The sequence below is a fragment of the Antedon mediterranea genome, chromosome 4 (genome assembly GCF_964355755.1).
Source record: "Antedon mediterranea chromosome 4, ecAntMedi1.1, whole genome shotgun sequence".
Classification (NCBI taxonomy): Eukaryota; Metazoa; Echinodermata; class Crinoidea; order Comatulida; family Antedonidae; genus Antedon; species Antedon mediterranea.
The window spans coordinates 8,233,384-8,251,924 of NC_092673.1; the positions used below are offsets into that span (position 1 = coordinate 8,233,384).

An 18,541-nucleotide genomic window follows, 5' to 3' on the forward strand; every position below is an offset into this window, starting at 1 on the left:
GTGCTATTAGACTGCTGATTTCACACATTATGATGAATTGTACCACTTGTTATAATGATTATGATGAGAAAGCATTGCCGGTCAGCTGTAAAGCATCAAGCTCTTGGGAGTAATGTAACAGGAAACAAAATGTTAATATTCTTGTGTGATTCCGCAATAGGATATTACAGACTTATACAGTTCGTATAGACAGATTTGTAACATTAAGTTAGAAAATGTCTGTATAACCTAAGAAATCATTAATATTGTATTGTGTTTTGTCTGTGTTCTTACAACAGTATATAATGTATATAAATTAATATTAAATGTATATAAATTAATATCATAAAAACAAAATGTGAGAAATAATAAAGGGCCAAGTATTTTCTGAGGGACATCCATATTGTGGAACAAAGACAACATTCCGTTTCCAATACCCTAATCCTCCACGCTACTCCCTGAAAATTGGCTTGTAGTATAAAATATTGAGAGTGATATGACTTAGCCAAAATGGCACATAAGACGGTATGCGATCAATCATAGAACATTAACCAGTTATTTTGTGTACATAAATCTATGTATGTTGACGATAAAGAACCATAGAAAAAGTGATTGGATCCTTGCGTCCATATATTAACTGCCTCATGTTTCTGGTGTGTTTATTTACAACTGTACTGCAATTATTGATATCTTTTTTAAATAGAGCTAAGACTAATGATAATAATGCATTTATGATAATATATAAAATATAACAATATATAAATATAAATCCAAAGGCAAATTACTGAAAAAATGACAATGCTGTGGGTATCAGTGGCTGGATCTCAATATGAAGATACAAAAAAAAAGTGAAAAGCTATCAAAACGATAAAGTAAAACAGCCAGAAAAGTTAGCAGAGCTTTCAGCCAACACTAGCCCTTCATCAGTGCAAGTGATAATATAAATATAATAAATATCACCAGTGTAGTTTTATGTACATCATACCTTATTTTGGAATTACAAAGCATCTCTGTTACTGGATAATGAATATCAACAGCATCCTGTATTACAGTTGCATATTCAAACACTTTGATCTTGCGAGTTACCCCAGCTATTGCAAAAAATTCATTGTCTCTGTCAAACTCAATGCTGTAATAACAATGCAAAACAAATAAAAAATAAATTATTACCAAATGTGAGTATAAAGTAAACTGATTAATAGAAATAGTGTTGATAATAGTCATAGTGTTGATAATAGTCATAGTGTTGATAATAGTCATAGTGTTGATAATAGTCATAGTGTTGATAATAGTCATAGTGTTGATAATAGTCATAGTGTTGATAATAGTCATAGTGTTGATAATAGTCATAGTGTTGATAATATTCATAGTGTTGATAATAGTCATAGTGTTGATAATAGTCATAGTGTTGATAATATTCATAGTGTTGATAATAGTCATAGTGTTGATATTAGTCATAGTGTTGATAATATTCATAGTGTTGATAATAGTCATAGTGTTAATAGTCATAGTGTTGATAATAGTCATAGTGTTGATAATAGTCATAGTGTTGATAATAGTCATAGTGTTGATAATATTCAGTGTTGATAATATTCATAGTGTTGATAATATTCATAGTGTTGATAATATTCATAGTGTTGATAATAGTCATAGTGTTGATAATATTCATAGTGTTGATAATAGTCATAGTGTTAATAGTCATAGTGTTGATAATAGTCATAGTGTTGATAATAGTCATAGTGTTGATAATAGTCATAGTGTTGATAATATTCAGTGTTGATAATATTCATAGTGTTGATAATATTCATAGTGTTGATAATAGTCATAGTGTTGATAATATTCATAGTTTCGATAATAGTCATAGTGTTAATAATAGTCATAGTGTTGCTAATATACATAGTGTTCATAATAGTCATAGTGTTGCTAATATACATAGTGTTGATAATAGTCATAGTGTAGCTAATATACATAGTGTTGATAATATGATCATAGTGCTGATAACAGTCAGTGTTGAAGCATTTTTAATAGACATATTGTTTAAAAATAGTGATAGTGTTGATAATATCCATAGTGTTGAAACTTTTTAAAAGACATAGTGTTTGATAATAGTCATAGTGTTAAAGAGTATATAATAGACATAGTGCTTGATAATAGTCATGTGTTGAAGCCTGATGTGTAGGCAACGTTAATCATGGCAGTTTGAAAGCAAGGCAATCTAACAGAACACTGAGCTCGCTTGCCAAAATAGGAACAGTCCTTTGATTTTAAGGGATGTTAAACTGATTATTACCCATAGATAAACCCTTTGATCGCCAGTGCTCAGCATCCGGTTGTTAAATAAAATTAACACGCTCTATGTGACAATACATTAATTATTAATGAGGTATCTTACCTGGATACTATACTTGAGCTATTATATATATCCGTTGCATAGCTTAATGTTGCTAGTGGTTGGATGGAACTGTATTTAGTAAACTTTGTTAAACAGTCTTTAAATTTACCAAGTAAATCAACTGAACTGGATTCACCTGAAAAATAAAGTAGTTCATGCGCGTAATGTTAATTTTACAATGTTACCATTTAAATACATTTTCATATTTGTTTTCAAGCTGCAAAACAATTTATAGGTTTGTAGTATTTAAAGACAGGCAATTATTAAGGCCATATTATAGCAGTTTGCACAGGCACTATATTGGAAATAAAAATGTTAGCATCCATAACTTCCTGCATCAACACAATTTGATAAAGAAGGCACTATTTTTCCAATAGTGTGCAGAGAAATAATCTAATATATAAAATACCATAAAAGGGAATTACACAACAATGTAAATATAATTCTCTATTAAAAAATGGTCTGACAAACAATATATTTTTTTTTTCCTTTAATATTACTTTGATATGGCCAATTAAAATTTAGTATATTTTGACCTTCATTTTTTGTGTTTCAAGGGACAATACATCTTTAACCATGTCACACACTCGGATTGGACTTTTTCAACTGGACAGAAAGTAGGCGGTAGAAATAAGCATTGAACTTGGTTAATTTAACCCTGAGGGAATTGTAGCAGTGTTTGGATTGGACTTTTCTTAGTCACTTTAACCAGCAACTCAGAATTTGAACAAATTATGTCCAATGCGAAGTCTTACAGTGTCAAGCAACATTATTATAAAAACGTTAACAATTTACAGTAGAGACATGATTTACTAAATTTGTAAAATCTTATTCTTTCGCATGCTTTACCATACGTGCAGCATGGGGATTGAGCAGCCAATGAACTTAAAGGAAAGGAACACCCTAATATCTTACCCAACTATTATAAAAGTAACCCTACCAACTTAATATTCAGCACAATTTATGTTTAAATTGGATTTGTAGTTTTCTAGTAAACAGGATTTTAAAGCGGTTTTCAAGACATTTGAAAATCGCCATCTTGTGCTCATGGCAGCCTGTTTGTGACGTCAGATACGGCCGACGAAAATTTTAAGATTCGCGGTTGCATTCAGCGCTTCTATTGGCTAAGCGAATCCGCTAATATGATTGGCTAATAACGCGACATGTGGTCATGCAGGACGGCGATGACACGGTATGAGCATGCGCTGGCTTGGTAAACAAACCTTCGATCGATCTTTTCTTCTGCAAGCCAATTCGTAAATCTTTCAGCTATTGTTAATCTATTGTTACTTTTATTGCCTAGCTGTTTCAAACGGGATTTGGTAGGGGAATGAACTGGCAAACCTTCCAAACGGAGGCTGTTGGTTGACGATGCAGTGTCTACTTTATTTTCGTTCAAAACAAGTTCTAGGCCTAGTAAGGCATACAGTACAGATACACTGGCCGAAAGTACACCATTCTTCGACGGCTTGTTATGCTCGAGAATGTTCTTCTTCTCTTCTTTTTTCCTCATCAGCACGACGCAAAACTAACTCTCTTTCTGTATATTCTGGTTCCAAATTTTCTGAATTATAAAAACTCCAAGCCATATTCCGAAAATAGTAGGTATGTTAGGCTACTTAATTGATTTTATTTATGGTTATATCCCGCACTTCCATATTGAAATAGTAATACTGTACTAAGACGATGGGCGCTTGGATTTGCTTGAATGCGTCCACCTAATCTGACGTCACATAATTGCTCTTAACCTGTCAAAATGGCGCTGTTCAATTTCCGATATGTTGTCGTTTAAAAGTCTATTTTTTAACTAAATTGCTTACTATTGTACCTTGAACCATTGTAATCATGTTTTTATTACATTTATCTATAAGCACAGTGGCACATTTAGCCCAGGGTGTTCCTTTCCTTTAAGGATTAATTGAGAATGGTAACTTACTTGGTTCAAACTGGCTTTGTCGTATATTAAAGTAACATGATTCCAGGTCATTATAGTGATTATACAGCTTTTTTTTCCTTGATGCTATTGTTGAATTAAGCCACTGATGACGGCCACTCTGTCAAGTATAAAAAGTACCACCATCATTTATGTCTCATTACACAATATAATATGATTGTCGATTTTATTTTGAATTGATGGAAAATCAAATGAAAAATACATACAAAGTGATAACACTACAGAGAAATACATACATGTAGGGGATTTTAAAGGATTGCCTAAAAAGATAGTAGCTTATTTATATTAGGGTTCTTATAATGTAAAATAGAAAATTAAGTATTGTATTAAAACATACACAAAAAATTTAAAAAAAGTTAGACATTTGGTTTGAAAGTACTGGTGAAACTTTTCAGTAAAGATACCAATTTTTCTATTAACTTACTTGTTTGTTAAAATCTAACCTCTCGACAAAGTTGACCAATTTCGTTCATTTTATTGTTGTTGTGAATTATAAAGGAGAATAATTTCATGGGTTGAATAGAACACTCAATCTTTCATCAAACATTTTTTTAGTGTTGTTTGTATTTATGTGGTTATCATGTGACAAAAATCATTTGATTAGCTGGCCATAGAATGGCATCATTGCTTATCACTTTTATTGTATGCAATGAAATTACAAATGCCACAATATAAAATCAACTAATTATATGGCAAGGATACTGTTACATTTTCATAAATTATGCATATTAATAATTATGAAACCCAAATGTAATATTCTGCAATATTTTAGTTTCACTACTATATATTTAATTTCAAGCAATTCTTCAATATTTTACTTAGCAAGATCTATAAGAATTTGTAATGTATGCCATTTTTTTTTTATCTTTGTAATTGCAGGTTGTGTTCTATCATTCTGTTCAATGAAATTCTTATGTAGAAATGTCAAAATTAATTTGACTGCAATAATATAGTTTTATTAGATATGCAGTTGGTATTACATAACATTTTATAATATAAACTTACATATTTACTACCATTAAAACCATCTTGAGATGCCTCTGTGTTGCTACTGTCATTATCCGCATTCACACATAAAGAAACATTCGTACTGCAAGTTAGAGTATTTAAAAATTCATTACAAAATAACAACATTAGCAAATGCAAAATAACAAACTCTCTGAAATTAGCTGATGGCTACTTCCGCATAACGCAAGGTGTTTCAACAGAGTCAATTAACTCTGAGAAGGCGGATAACGACGGAGAATATAACAAGTAATAAAATGAGCACAGTTGTTAGAATATATATCATTTGGTAAGATCGAATCCCCTATGGCGTGGTAATCTTAAGCTGTGTAGAATTAAAGCCGAGTAGATTGTTTATACATACACGCTGCAAATTATAAATAGGGAACTAGACCGGTAATTGTATCAAAGCAAAGGCTTTCAAATTTCAAGGTTATTTTGAGTGATATGAAATGAACGAAAATTCATTTCATTAATGAAGTTCATGCGAAGTTAAAAACTTAATAACTTAAGTAGAAAATATAAACATTGAATAATTCTCCAATTCAGAAGATAATTAAGAATACTTTTGTTTATTTTGCCTTCTCACCTTGTTTTACGTATGAAACTACCTTTAGCACATACAAAAATATGTCATAAATAAGAAAACAAAATTTCAAATGTAGACATTGGAATTAATAGCATTTGCTTTACTGTACAAAACTGTCCGGTCCAATAAAAATTGCTATTGCTAAAAACATTTTTAATTTGAATGCAAAAAAAAGTATAGATACCTTGTTGACGGGGATGTTCCATTTTCTTCTACATTTTTATCCTGAAAAAAAAAATAAAATAAAAAATGATTTACATACAATGTCGCATATTTTGATGAGAATTTGAAGGCATACATTTACGCCTATATGGTTGAATAGTCTCAATCACATGTGATTGGCTATTAAAAATAAGAATGTTTTTTTAGTAAATTATACTCCATTGTTTTCCCGATCTTAAGTTTTCTTTTGGGAGTCATCGACTTGCTATTGATTTGTAATACTTGATTGAGAGATCATCAATAAAATGAAACCAGACATACTGTACTGTATGTAATGTTTTTACTACTTGTTAGTAGTTACTTTTACTACTCAGAATATATGTACTCACAAGCTAGTATACAGTATCTACTAGCTATCAACTAGCATAGGTATCATAACAACAAATTAACTCACTGGAAATATATTAGAATAAGTAATTCTTTGCTTGGATAATAATTCTTCTGTCCGGTTTGTGTCTTCCTCCAAAACATGTAATTGCTTTTGTAGTTCATTTAGTTGCTGAAAATAAATTAAAATCAATTGTTTCTTTAGTTGCTCATACACAATGTTGTTTATTTGGGCCTGGGTTTAAAACCTGTTCATTAAATTCAATGTTATGTTTTAAAAGAGTTTACTGTAGAAATAAAAGCCAGAATATACCAAATACATCAGAATAAACTACAGTATGTTGTTTAGGGCCTCTTCAGACCTACAGAGTTATCGTTTTGCATTTTACAGCCTTAATAGGTGTGAACTTAATGTTAAGTATATTAGCCATTCCTTACTTGTTCATTATACAGTAAGATTACCAACAAACCAATTAAATTTATTCTAGCATACTAAACTTTTTGCCCCTTCAGTTTTAAACGAAAGTGTAATTTAATCAAATTTGAACACTTTCTATTTACGATACTACTGTAACTTTACTTTAAGATACAAAGATAAGGTACCGTTAAACTAATGATTTTCTTGCAGATATTTGATAAAATATGATCACATAATGGATAATAAAAACTAGAGCAGGCTATTTTTGAGTTACCTCTTGCTTTTTCCTCTTTGCTTGCTCAAGAAATTCTCTAAGTATTTGGTTCTGTGCAAATTGACTATCCTACAACAAAAGAATATAATATAATAATTTAAAAGAACTTTAGCTTTAATGGTCTATCATTTATCAAATAATAATTAGACAATCTTTTAAATCACTAACAATTATGTATACAATAAAAAATATATGGTAAACTGCAATCTTTATACAAGGATCTAAAAAAATGGGCATCTTATAAAATGTAATTAGGAAAGGGGAGGGGTCCAGACTCTATGGATATCCTTATGATATAATACAAGGATTTCATTGATAATAATTTACAAAAGAACGAATTGTATGTACAGTAGGTACAGTACAGAAAAACAAGATTCATATGTTACACTGTATGACACAGACAAAATTGTAGATAAAGAAACTGTATAATGATGTAGTCATCATTCATCAAACTATTCATTTTATAGTAAAATCTTTTTGTATTGTGTATTGTTGATGATGCTGTATAATACTACTACTGTATATTTGCACAATAAATACTGAAACTGTTCGCTTGCTAGATTTAAAAACAACTCGGTATTAAGATTTATCATTCAAGTTGTGAGACGAGGTAATCAACAAGTTTATATACTGTAGTTAGGCCCCGGAAATCAGAAATGGTCATTGAACGAGAATTACACTTAATTAAGACATAATGCTGCAGGTTTTTGTAACTGAACACTTACAGTAAGTAGTGTACATTGAACTAATAAAAGCAAACAACATTTTTTAACGAACGATACAGTAGCTTTTCTTCACTTTTGATCCTTTATATTATTATTAATTTTTTTCAATCTACATATTGAACACAATTACCATTTGATTGTTGGAAAGAAAGTTAAAAATGGTTGCTTTATTGCGTGCCAATTAACATAAATTGTTTGTTGTCGAATCGAGTAGCCAAGCAGTTAAGGCAGGGGCGCTGGAAACCATAGCGAAAATCGGCACAGGTTCAAGGCACTATTCAACGATTGTTCTGGTGGCAAAAAAAGTCTTTATGGAAGGTTTTAAAACAGGTCTGTATTGGTCTACCTTGGCTAATTTTGGACAGAAGAAGGAGTGCCGTTTGGTGGCAGCTGTACGACACAGAGGAACCATTAGGGAAGAAGAAAGTTGATGTTGTTGTTACATTTACATTTTATTTCCAGTTTCCCTAAAATCAGCATAATTAATTTAGTTTTTTTTCTATTTATTCAAAAACATGCCAACAGGAACAATGTTCCCACTTACTGATGTTACAAAAAATACAATATAAAATATGTATAAATATATACTGTATGTACAGTATTAATCATAATTAATAAATATCCCTGTCTAAATAAAAAGAGGGATTGAAAAAGGAACTTATAGTCACAAGAAATTGATTTCTTGAAATTCACAGCAGGATTGAAATTTACAAAATTTGACATTTTATAACAACTAAATAGATTCCTGTCATTTGATTGGATGATTGTGGTTCAAGTGCCGTGTATTTTTATTTTTGTCAGCTGAAGACCGGACAGTGCGACTCCTTTCAACAGCATCAACAACAATGATTTATGCATGCTCCCGCAAGAGCACAGTGTATTACTATTGTTGAAGATCGGAACTACAGTATGCGACCTCCTAACAACAATGGTGATCTCCGGTTGTAATTTTGCTCTGATGAGTGACAATGAAATTACTAAATTACATGATTTTGCAGACTCGAAAAAAAAAAAATAAAATAGTAGTCTATAGAGATTTTGCCTCGTAAAAATAGAATTTCATCTTTCACCTCATGAAATTATTTGTACCATCGCACTCAATCATAAACATTCAATTGTATACTGTACTATTAAATTTCACGATGATTCATGAACTTGTCATTATCTAGATTTTTTGGCCTAAATATAACATCTTCCGATTTGAAAAAAAAGAGTATATTGTACATAGAAATCATAGGTCAATTCATTATTTGTTCATAACACTTAGCATGTGAAACCTATTGATCTAATCTATCTCTTCCTGTATATCCTGTTATGTTATTGAATGTCATCCGGTAATCTATTCACTAAACTACTTCTTTTCACCTGCTGTCAGATTAACTTGGTCAATGCCTATTGCTGAATAATAACTAATATAGTAATGATTTTAGTATCCGGTATTTGCAATAATTAAATATAATAATTCCTAGACATTGTAAAAGAGAGAGAGCACTAAAAAAAATAATGATCTAAATTGAAATATTAATTTTCTCAATTCTTTGATCATTTTAAAATTTTGTTCATGTACTGTACAAAAAAAATGTTAAAACATTCACTACTTTTTTGTTTGTCTAATAGCTTGAAAATAAATTGAATACGTTCTTATAGTAATTATTTTTATAAACTGTAAACATTGAGAATGTTTGTAATTTTGATGTTTCGGTTTCAAGATAGTCCATCTACTATTTTGATATCAAAACATTTGTCTGTTTCTCAAATTCTGTCCTATCACTGGTCAGTGTAGAGTATAGCCTTTAGCTTTACCTCCATGATTTTAGTAATAAAGAATAGAAATAGGTCAACCTTACACTTTCTAAAGTCAAAGTTCAAACTAGGTTGGTTTGCAGATTACAGATATTTTTCTTAGGTTGAACAAGCATGAAATCTAATAATGAATTTCGACGGACGCATTAAAGGCAATGCTCAGAACAGGACGTGCAGTACTTTATGCACTCCCAGGGCATCAATTTCTCAGACAATCGTAAAATACATTTATGAAAATGAAAACGGGATTATTTGCAACTTTTATTGCTTTATATATAAATTTGTAATTTTTATTGAATTTTGCAGGCATTGTCATATCATTTAAATACAGTTACAGTATAACTGGTAAAAAATTTCATTTTTCACTGAAAACAGTCAATTTTTGCTTTATTTAAATTCATTATTAAGTAAACACCTTCGAACAAAACCAAGGAAAGTGTCCCATCATTAGAGGTGCTCCGTAGGAGTTCTATATTTTTACTTTTAAATTAATACTATCTTTTAGTTTTATAATATTATTACTTAAGCTGAAATCACTGTCTAGGCAAACATGATAACATTAGTTGTCACATGTACTGTATACCACCTAAATTTTGAGTTGACTGGTTACAGCTGCAGCTTGTGATTGGCTACACACTCAAAACTATTTGAAAGGCACAATGTTAAAGATTGAATAATTAAATAAGATAATGCACATATATATACTTTGTTCGTAAGTTTCAATGTGGGTACGCATACGCTGCCTCACTTCATTAATGATAACGGGGCTAAGGGCTGGTAAACACCTCTGTTCCAAGAAACAGTTACAACTCTTTTTAATTGAGGATGGAAGCAAATCCAACAAAAATCTACGACAATTAGTTTACTGGTAAGGTTAAATGTCCGTCAAGACAGTGTTTAGTTGTCGCAATGAAACGGGCCAATCAAAAAGAACATCCAATCCACTATCTCATTCCCATATTTTTAACAATTTACAGTTCTACAATGTGTATAAATTTACTGTACTTGCTGAAAATGAACTCACAACAGAAATTTGCCTACTATACTAAGGCCCTGTTTCTGCTGCCAAGAAAATACCGTATTTTATACGGTAATTTTTGAATACCGTATTTATACCGTATTTTTTTGGCAGCAGAAACTGCGCTCATAAAACAAATACTGTATTTTGTATACCGTATTTTCCCCACAAAATTTTTGGATAAAATACGGTATTTACAAATTTATACCGTATTTTTTGTACCCTTTTCATGAGGTCAACATCGTGATTTTATTTTCTGTCGCTGTCAGCTGTTTTACACACGTGTATAGATATATTCGGCGAAAATGTGGAGCGAAGACGTCACAGTATTTACTATATAAATCTGTGTGGGGAAGGAAGCTATAATGTCCGGCCAACTAAAAGGTAATAAAAGGGACAACCACATTTATAAAGACATTTGTAAAAAAATAAAGCAGCAGGAGTACGGAATAGACTTGTCTCCAAAGCAAGTAAATTCAAAGCTGAAGAGCCTGCGAAGCAGTACAACATTGCAAAAGACAAAAACTTGGGGAGGGAAAGAATTACTTGTCCCCATTACGATGTTTTCTGTACTCTCACAACATTTCTATCACTAGGGCAAGGCTGTTGAAAGTGAGACGTAAAACTTCCTTTATTGCGACTTTTAATTATCGACCAAATAAATGAATGGCAATTTGGGTAAAAAGGATGAAATTTAACACGACCACCCAAGAAGTATTGTTAGCAGAAACGAGGTACTAAAAAATACGGTATAAAAAATACGGTATAAAAAATACCGTATTTTTATACCGTATTTTGAGCAGTTGCAGCAGAAACAGGCCCTTTAAAGTAAACTATATAAAGCGATATTTAAACCTATGATATTGACTAATATGGCATGGTTCAAAATATGGCCCTCAGTGATCTGTAGAATATCCGGAGAAGAAGTCGAGGGATAAATGGTTGCCAGATAACCGAGGGCTTTATTTTGAATGGTTTCTCAATGAAACACCAGTCAAATTTGTTTTTACCATATACAATCTATTGTAGGCCGAGGTGAGGAAAAGAAAAAGTCTGGTATATTTGTATATTACAATATAACAAAAAATATGGTACTACTACTGCAAAATCATATGATATACAAATAATGAATGTTTATCAGTGCGATGGCATAAATAATTTCATGAGGTTAAATTCTATTTTCACAAGGGAATTCTTGTCATGGTCATTGCTATTGTTCTGATCATTGCTTCTACTCTTAAGAATAACAGACGGTGCTGCTATTGGATTTCAAGCAAATTTTTGTTTCTGCACCATAAAATGAAAAAAGTACTATTAAACGATCATTAAATAGTATGATTGCACGCCATGTGATTCACAATCATCCAATCAAATGAAAAATGTTTTATAACATGTGTTTATTAGCCATGCCTGTGCACAACTCACCATCTCCAGTCTTCTTTTCTTATTAACAAGAAATTCCAAAACAAAATTGACCTCTGACAGTTCCCACTTATCATGACTACCAAGTAAATCCACAAAATTTGAACCTTGCTGAGCATTCTGAAAAACAAAATCACATGTCATTTATTTATTTTTTACGTCAGACATTTTTTTTTTATCACACAACACGACACTGCTGTTAAAATATTATTAAATTGTACAAAACTGATTTTTTTGGGAGAATGACGAGTAGGGCTAAGAAAGTAACTGGTTTGTCACAGGACAACAAAGGAGTTTAATAGAATACTGTATTATTTTTTTAGGACAAAGATTATGGTTGCTGCTATTGTCGGGAGAGCTACTGTAAAGGAGGAAAGTGAATGTACACAGAGACCGCTATAGTACTCGTTCTGCACAACTACTTCCATGATAAGACGCTACAGTACAATTTAACATTTTGGACTGCAAAAGAATTTTATATTGTATTGCATTGTATTGGAATATATAAATCTATATTTCAGACTAATATCTTTGCAACACTGATCCAAAATAATACAGAATTTAACATTAATTAATAATACATGTACAGTATTTCTCTGTAGTTTTAGATAGAAAGTGCAAAGACAACGGTCTTTATTTCAGAACAGAAATTTTAATTTGCACTAAAAACAACAATCTTCAAACTACAGAGCAACAAAATCCATGTTCAAACTATTTTTAAACTGCATTTTATTTGATGATGGTTTGAATTGTTTATTCCATGATTCACACAGATGTTTACTAGTACAGTAGTAGTAATACTACTTGTGATTAAAACCACAAAACATTTAAAGGCAAAGCAATAAATGGATAGCAGTATACACACCACATTACAGAATCTATTTTGGAATGAACAATACATTTTACACCAAAAAAAAGTGAACTGATTTTTTTTTTATTTATTTAATCCATTCCAATTCAACAGCGAATCATCGCCACTATATACTCATTTTTTTTTTCTATTTTAAAGAAATTTCAATTAACTCAAAGGTGGTTCGTTGTGAACATTTTGTTCTTTTAGGATTCTCTTTAATCATATAAAATTCATGGTATGTATTTTTTCAGATTAACTTATTTTCAATTGTCATTTGACCAGAAATTCATACTGTAGTGTAATAAACTTCATACTTTTATATAAATAATGAAAATAATGATAATCCCCTTGATCTTACCAAAGGACCAAGCTTGGGTCTTTTTTCTTCTTGTCTTTGCCGATGTTTTAATATCAATTCATTTACTGTAAAAAAAGAAATGTCAAATAGTATTTAAACTGTATGTACAGTTTTTGTTGCTACAGAATGTGATGGTCAAATACATTGTAGAAATGGTTTAAACCCATATACTGTAGCTTATGTTTTATTAGGGAATACAGTACATTTTAATAAATCATTAATTATAGTACAGCAAGATACACAATAACGTAATAAATCCATAGTATAAAATAATAGCCACTCATAGGATTTCAACAAAATTAAGTGGCATTGGAATTGCAAAACCGTTTTCCTGTCTAGATTTAAAAGAAGACTAGAGATTGTATAGTAGTAGTGGTTTCAACATTATTCTAGTCCCATGGTAGTTGTAACGAATCCTTAAATGATCAGAGCATCTAGCACTCACAACAGCCTCTCTACAGGCTAAGCTTATGACTGCGGAACAGGTAATGGCAAAATGATGACTTCCACAACCGTTTATCCAGCCACGTTTTTTTTTATTTGTACTGAATGGCAGAAGATTAATCCATACATTAGCTAGACAGGATGTCAGGTGATATAATGTTCTTCCTGTGTGTCCTCTCTTTTTTTTTAAAAAAGATTTAATACAACAATTTATCAAAGTTCAATTTCTTTCTTTAAAACCATTACATTGATATTGGCATTGTAAAATACCAATTTATGTATGGCACAATGAATGCTGATTGAAACAAAGAAATGATGTGTAAATGTGTTTAATTTCCATGTAATTAATAGTGTATACCTCGACTTTGAGATATTTGTAGAAGGAAAAACAACAAAGTGCAATTTCTTTATCAATCAATAATTGCTTGGTGGAGCAGATCACCTATTATTTAGGATTAAAGATGTTTTTCAGTCCCCCAAAAACATGAAAAATGAAGATTAATAAATAATAATAATAATCAAGTTAATCACTTCTATAAAAAAAACCAAAAAAAAAAACCAATTTTTTCAGTGTTCACTTTATATAAAGACAAAATACACGGTTAAATTCTGAATTTAACCGTTTTTTCAGGTAAAAAATTATTTTTTAGATCCAATTTTTGGTCATAAAAAAGAAGAAAAAATCTTAATTTATAGTTCGTATTTGTTGATATTGCAAAATTTTGGGCCAAATTAATCCCATGTTTATTAAGGAATAAATGTCCCAAATTAAAATAGAGGAAGAAGAAATAATCTTGTATAGCTATCAATATCATTATCATGTAATGAACAGCAGTTTCTTGTACTGTAGTAGGGGTATTGATAACAGTACACTATCATCTGGTTAAAAATATATACAGTAGTATTGAAAAGCTTAATCTGCGGAGTGGGACACATTGTTCAACGTTTACCTCCATACTTCCTGTTTAACTAAATGACAATTACAGCTTAATATCTCTAATTTTACTATTACATGGCCATAAATCTTCCCCCAGTGGAAATTAATTGTTACAGGCCGGATAAAGCTGCCTTACTACTACATTTAAACATCTATAAATCATACAATAACCTATAAAACAACAAGTATAGCAACAGGGTGATCATATCAATCATTTCTATTGACAAAATACATCAATAAAATTGAATAGAAATCATCATTTTATAATTAATTAATTTGATTTTTAACAAGTGGATCTTCTTCAGAATAATACAAACATAAACATCCTTGTTGTCAGCATGGAATACATTTACTCCACTCCACTTTAATTATTAAAGCTACAATACATTCTCTATGTTTTTTCTATCACAAACTGCATTTTATATAAATTTAAATTCTATATTGAGATAATGCAAATTGTAAAAATGTGAAATAAAGTTTTTAATAATTTAAGCGCTATAAATCCTAGAATGCATCACGCAAAGATATTTTCTTTTTGCGTCTGTTTTCCCCCAACTTTTGATTGATTACAAAAGTAAAACAAATGGAAGAACTCTAACTTTTCAGCGGAAATATTAGGCTTTCCCGAAAGACAAAATACAGCAACTAGACAACGACAGGTTAGGCCTATAGCTACAGTAGTGTACGATTTTCATACATTAACAATGTTTACCAGGTACGCCTAACATACTAAGTCTACAGTAGCTCTAAAGTACTCTAGGCATAAAGACTGCCCATGACAAGGACATTTGACGCAAACTACTGTTACAGTAGGTAGTACATTGTTTTTCTCTTTTTATCCTAATTATAAAAATAAAACGCACATTTAATACAAGGACCTGGATTAATGTTTTTAAAGTAATAGATCATGCAAAAGGTCGGAAATTGTAGGGAATGTGGCTATAATATTAATAGAGTTTTAATTTTTTTAACAAATGTGCAGCTTACCAATCTATTTTATTATAGGCCAGTACGAACCTGACTTGTTTCTGTTGCTTAAAGAATAAAAACGTCTGATGTCTCCTGAATAGGGATTAACAATTAATAACATTATGCAACATAACAAGATTAAATGCAAAGCTACTTACATGAAAAATTTGGAAATATTTGGTCACTTTTATCTATGAAAAAATTGCACTTTGGACAACGGTTGCTCTCTACCAAACTTTTAGTAATACACTTGAAACTATAAAATAAGGGAAAAAAAAGAAATACACATTTTAATAATGAATATAATTATTCAAAATCATATTTTAAAAAATAGAATAGAATAATGGTCATTCACATACTGTACACAAAATAATGATTAACTGAAACTGAAAATATTGAAAGATTGACTGATTTTATTTAATAAGGCAGAATCCAGATAGAACAGTACAATCTTTCATTCAATGAATGAATATTCTCTCTATTCAATAAAAAAAAAATTAATTAATTATTACTTGTAATAATTTATTTTATCACACAAATCAGGCAATATCATCTAGTAGTATCCCACTAATTCCAAGGAATAGCCTACAGTAGCAACCTCCTTTATGGACTACTAGTCAGCGGTATGCAGTAAGGTACAGTAAGCTTAAGACTGTTTTCCCAAAAATTCAACTTCTTGTTGTTCATTGTTTCCACCTTGATGGAAAATCAGAAAGATGACAGGAAAGTTAACTGATTGCTAGTATTATTAGTTAGTCCATCGGCCTCCAAAAATTTAGCTTAGGATGAATTTATTAAGATAGGCTTTGAGTTGTCATTCGGAAAGCTAAAAAGGCAAAAGTGCCAATAGGCAATTTGCTATTTACGATTGCGGGAATGATCCTACAGTATGTAGCATTTTTAACTTGATAAGTTAGCCCAAGATTAATTTTTTATGATACGTAAAATACTAAGAAATTTCATTTTATGTACAAAAAAGACTGAAAAATCAGTAGTTACACAGTACTGAACATACAGTATATTATAAAATTTAACAAGAGCATTTACAGAGTTGCAACCTCTGTTAGGATAAAAATCCATCTTGTTATTTTTTATATGGCCTAAAATTGGTCCGAGTCTTCAGTGACCACGGTTGACTATGGTTTAAATGTGGGTAATTCAGATCCGTCTTACTGTTATATAGTAGAATACTAAAAAAAAGTTTGCCTCCAATTTAGAGAGTCATCTACTGTATGATCACAAATGGCTTTTACTGTACTGTAGTTTTGTCGTTATCCTGCTAACCGACAAACGCACACAAATATCTCAGACAAAAATACAACTTCCTAGACGGACGTAATAGTGAATAGCATTTGATAAAATTTAAATGTGTTAAAGTTCTGTTATTCTTCTATTTCTACAAAAATCCTTAAAAAACTTTTTAAAACATAATAAATGAATTAAAAAGTACACATGAGTGCTAGACAGAAATACTGTACTCTACACAACATAGAACAACTACATACACTAGATGTGAATGGCTACAGATTGCTTTCATTTTAATTTGCAGTTATATCATTCAATTCATTTCATGCACAGGAAATTTGAAAATCCTTAATTCACATTAATTTGACAAGACCTGAAATTCTCTTTTCATTTTGTAATTTTATATTTAATACATATTAATAATTCAAAACAGTATAGTCAGTATGACAAGCCTCTATTGGTAGACCAATTTGAAAACGGGATGCAGGCAAATCATGTAAGCAGATCCAATGGCCGCTCCCTTGAAACATTTAGCACTTCCATTTAAGCCAAAAAGAAAAATTGTGTTGGCCACGCCCAACTGACCCTAAACGGACGAAAATGAAGGTCGGCATTTTTTTTTTAGAATACTGCTACATCTAAAAAGTTCTTTAACAAGTTTAATACTGTACAATACAACTTACTATGTAGATTCAATGTGCAAAGTTTCTATTATTAAATAGCAAAGTCTGTACTACAACAGTAAGTCACAATCAAGGCATTAACGGGTTGACAAGAAGGGAAATTAATACTAAATAACACACCATAAAAATAAGCATAAAGCTATTATCAGAGATTATAGGTTGCAAAGTGTTCTACTTCGCATGGTTTGATTTGTGCAAATTTAATTTCACCTTTCAGGACACCTACACTTTGCAAATTGATAATTTCAAATTTCTAATCACTGTTGGAATTTTCATACAACTATAGGAAATTGGAACTAATCTAAAAGCATGGAAAGTGACTTTGAACACATTTTTAAGTTCATGCAATATGAATGAATCACAAATGCTACACACAGTATGGCTGTAAATCATAGAATATAGAATGACTACTATTATTATTTCTACTAAAAATCAGTAGCTTGTAAAATTAGTTTATATATATATATAGTTTATTTATATATTCTACTCTGTAATGTAAATGTTGGAATACTATGAATTATTAAAATGATTTGTTTTTGGTTAGTTTTCTTTTAATGTGTTGCTTTTGGCATTGGTTATTAGTTTTTGTAACAGTATACTCAGTCAATCGCCACCAAAAATAATTACAAAACATATTATTAGGTATTCACAGAAATGCACAAACATACTTCAGTGTTATCCCCAGGCCTTCGAAGCGTCACGGTACTGTGACGCTAGGGTTCTCTACCGTGACGCTTTACAGTCGGCTGTGACGCTTAAAACCTTATCCGTGACGCTTAAAAATATCAACCAATCTAAAAATAGATTAATAACAGCCAGGTACTTTCTAGAGTTGAGGCGCAGCATGCATAAAGAGCATAATGCATACGAAACATGTGACATGACCACTAGACGTACGATATTACAAGCCAAGAAACAAAAGAC

General features: G+C 30.8%; 1 protein-coding gene across 1 annotated transcript in view; it reads right to left on the reverse strand.

The window, feature by feature from the left end:
- LOC140046534 (E3 ubiquitin-protein ligase COP1-like) overlaps positions 1–18,541 on the reverse strand; it is a 42,075-nt gene that overhangs the window by 11,514 nt on the left and 12,020 nt on the right. The window contains exons 3-12 of the mRNA XM_072091217.1: positions 15,848–15,945; positions 13,340–13,404; positions 12,132–12,248; positions 7,161–7,229; positions 6,536–6,640; positions 6,104–6,144; positions 5,331–5,415; positions 4,308–4,425; positions 2,372–2,507; positions 965–1,108 (exon numbers count right to left, since the gene is read on the reverse strand). Of these exons, the coding sequence (XP_071947318.1) occupies positions 965–1,108; positions 2,372–2,507; positions 4,308–4,425; positions 5,331–5,415; positions 6,104–6,144; positions 6,536–6,640; positions 7,161–7,229; positions 12,132–12,248; positions 13,340–13,404; positions 15,848–15,945 (978 nt within the window). The remainder of the gene's footprint in view (positions 1–964; positions 1,109–2,371; positions 2,508–4,307; positions 4,426–5,330; positions 5,416–6,103; positions 6,145–6,535; positions 6,641–7,160; positions 7,230–12,131; positions 12,249–13,339; positions 13,405–15,847; positions 15,946–18,541) is intronic.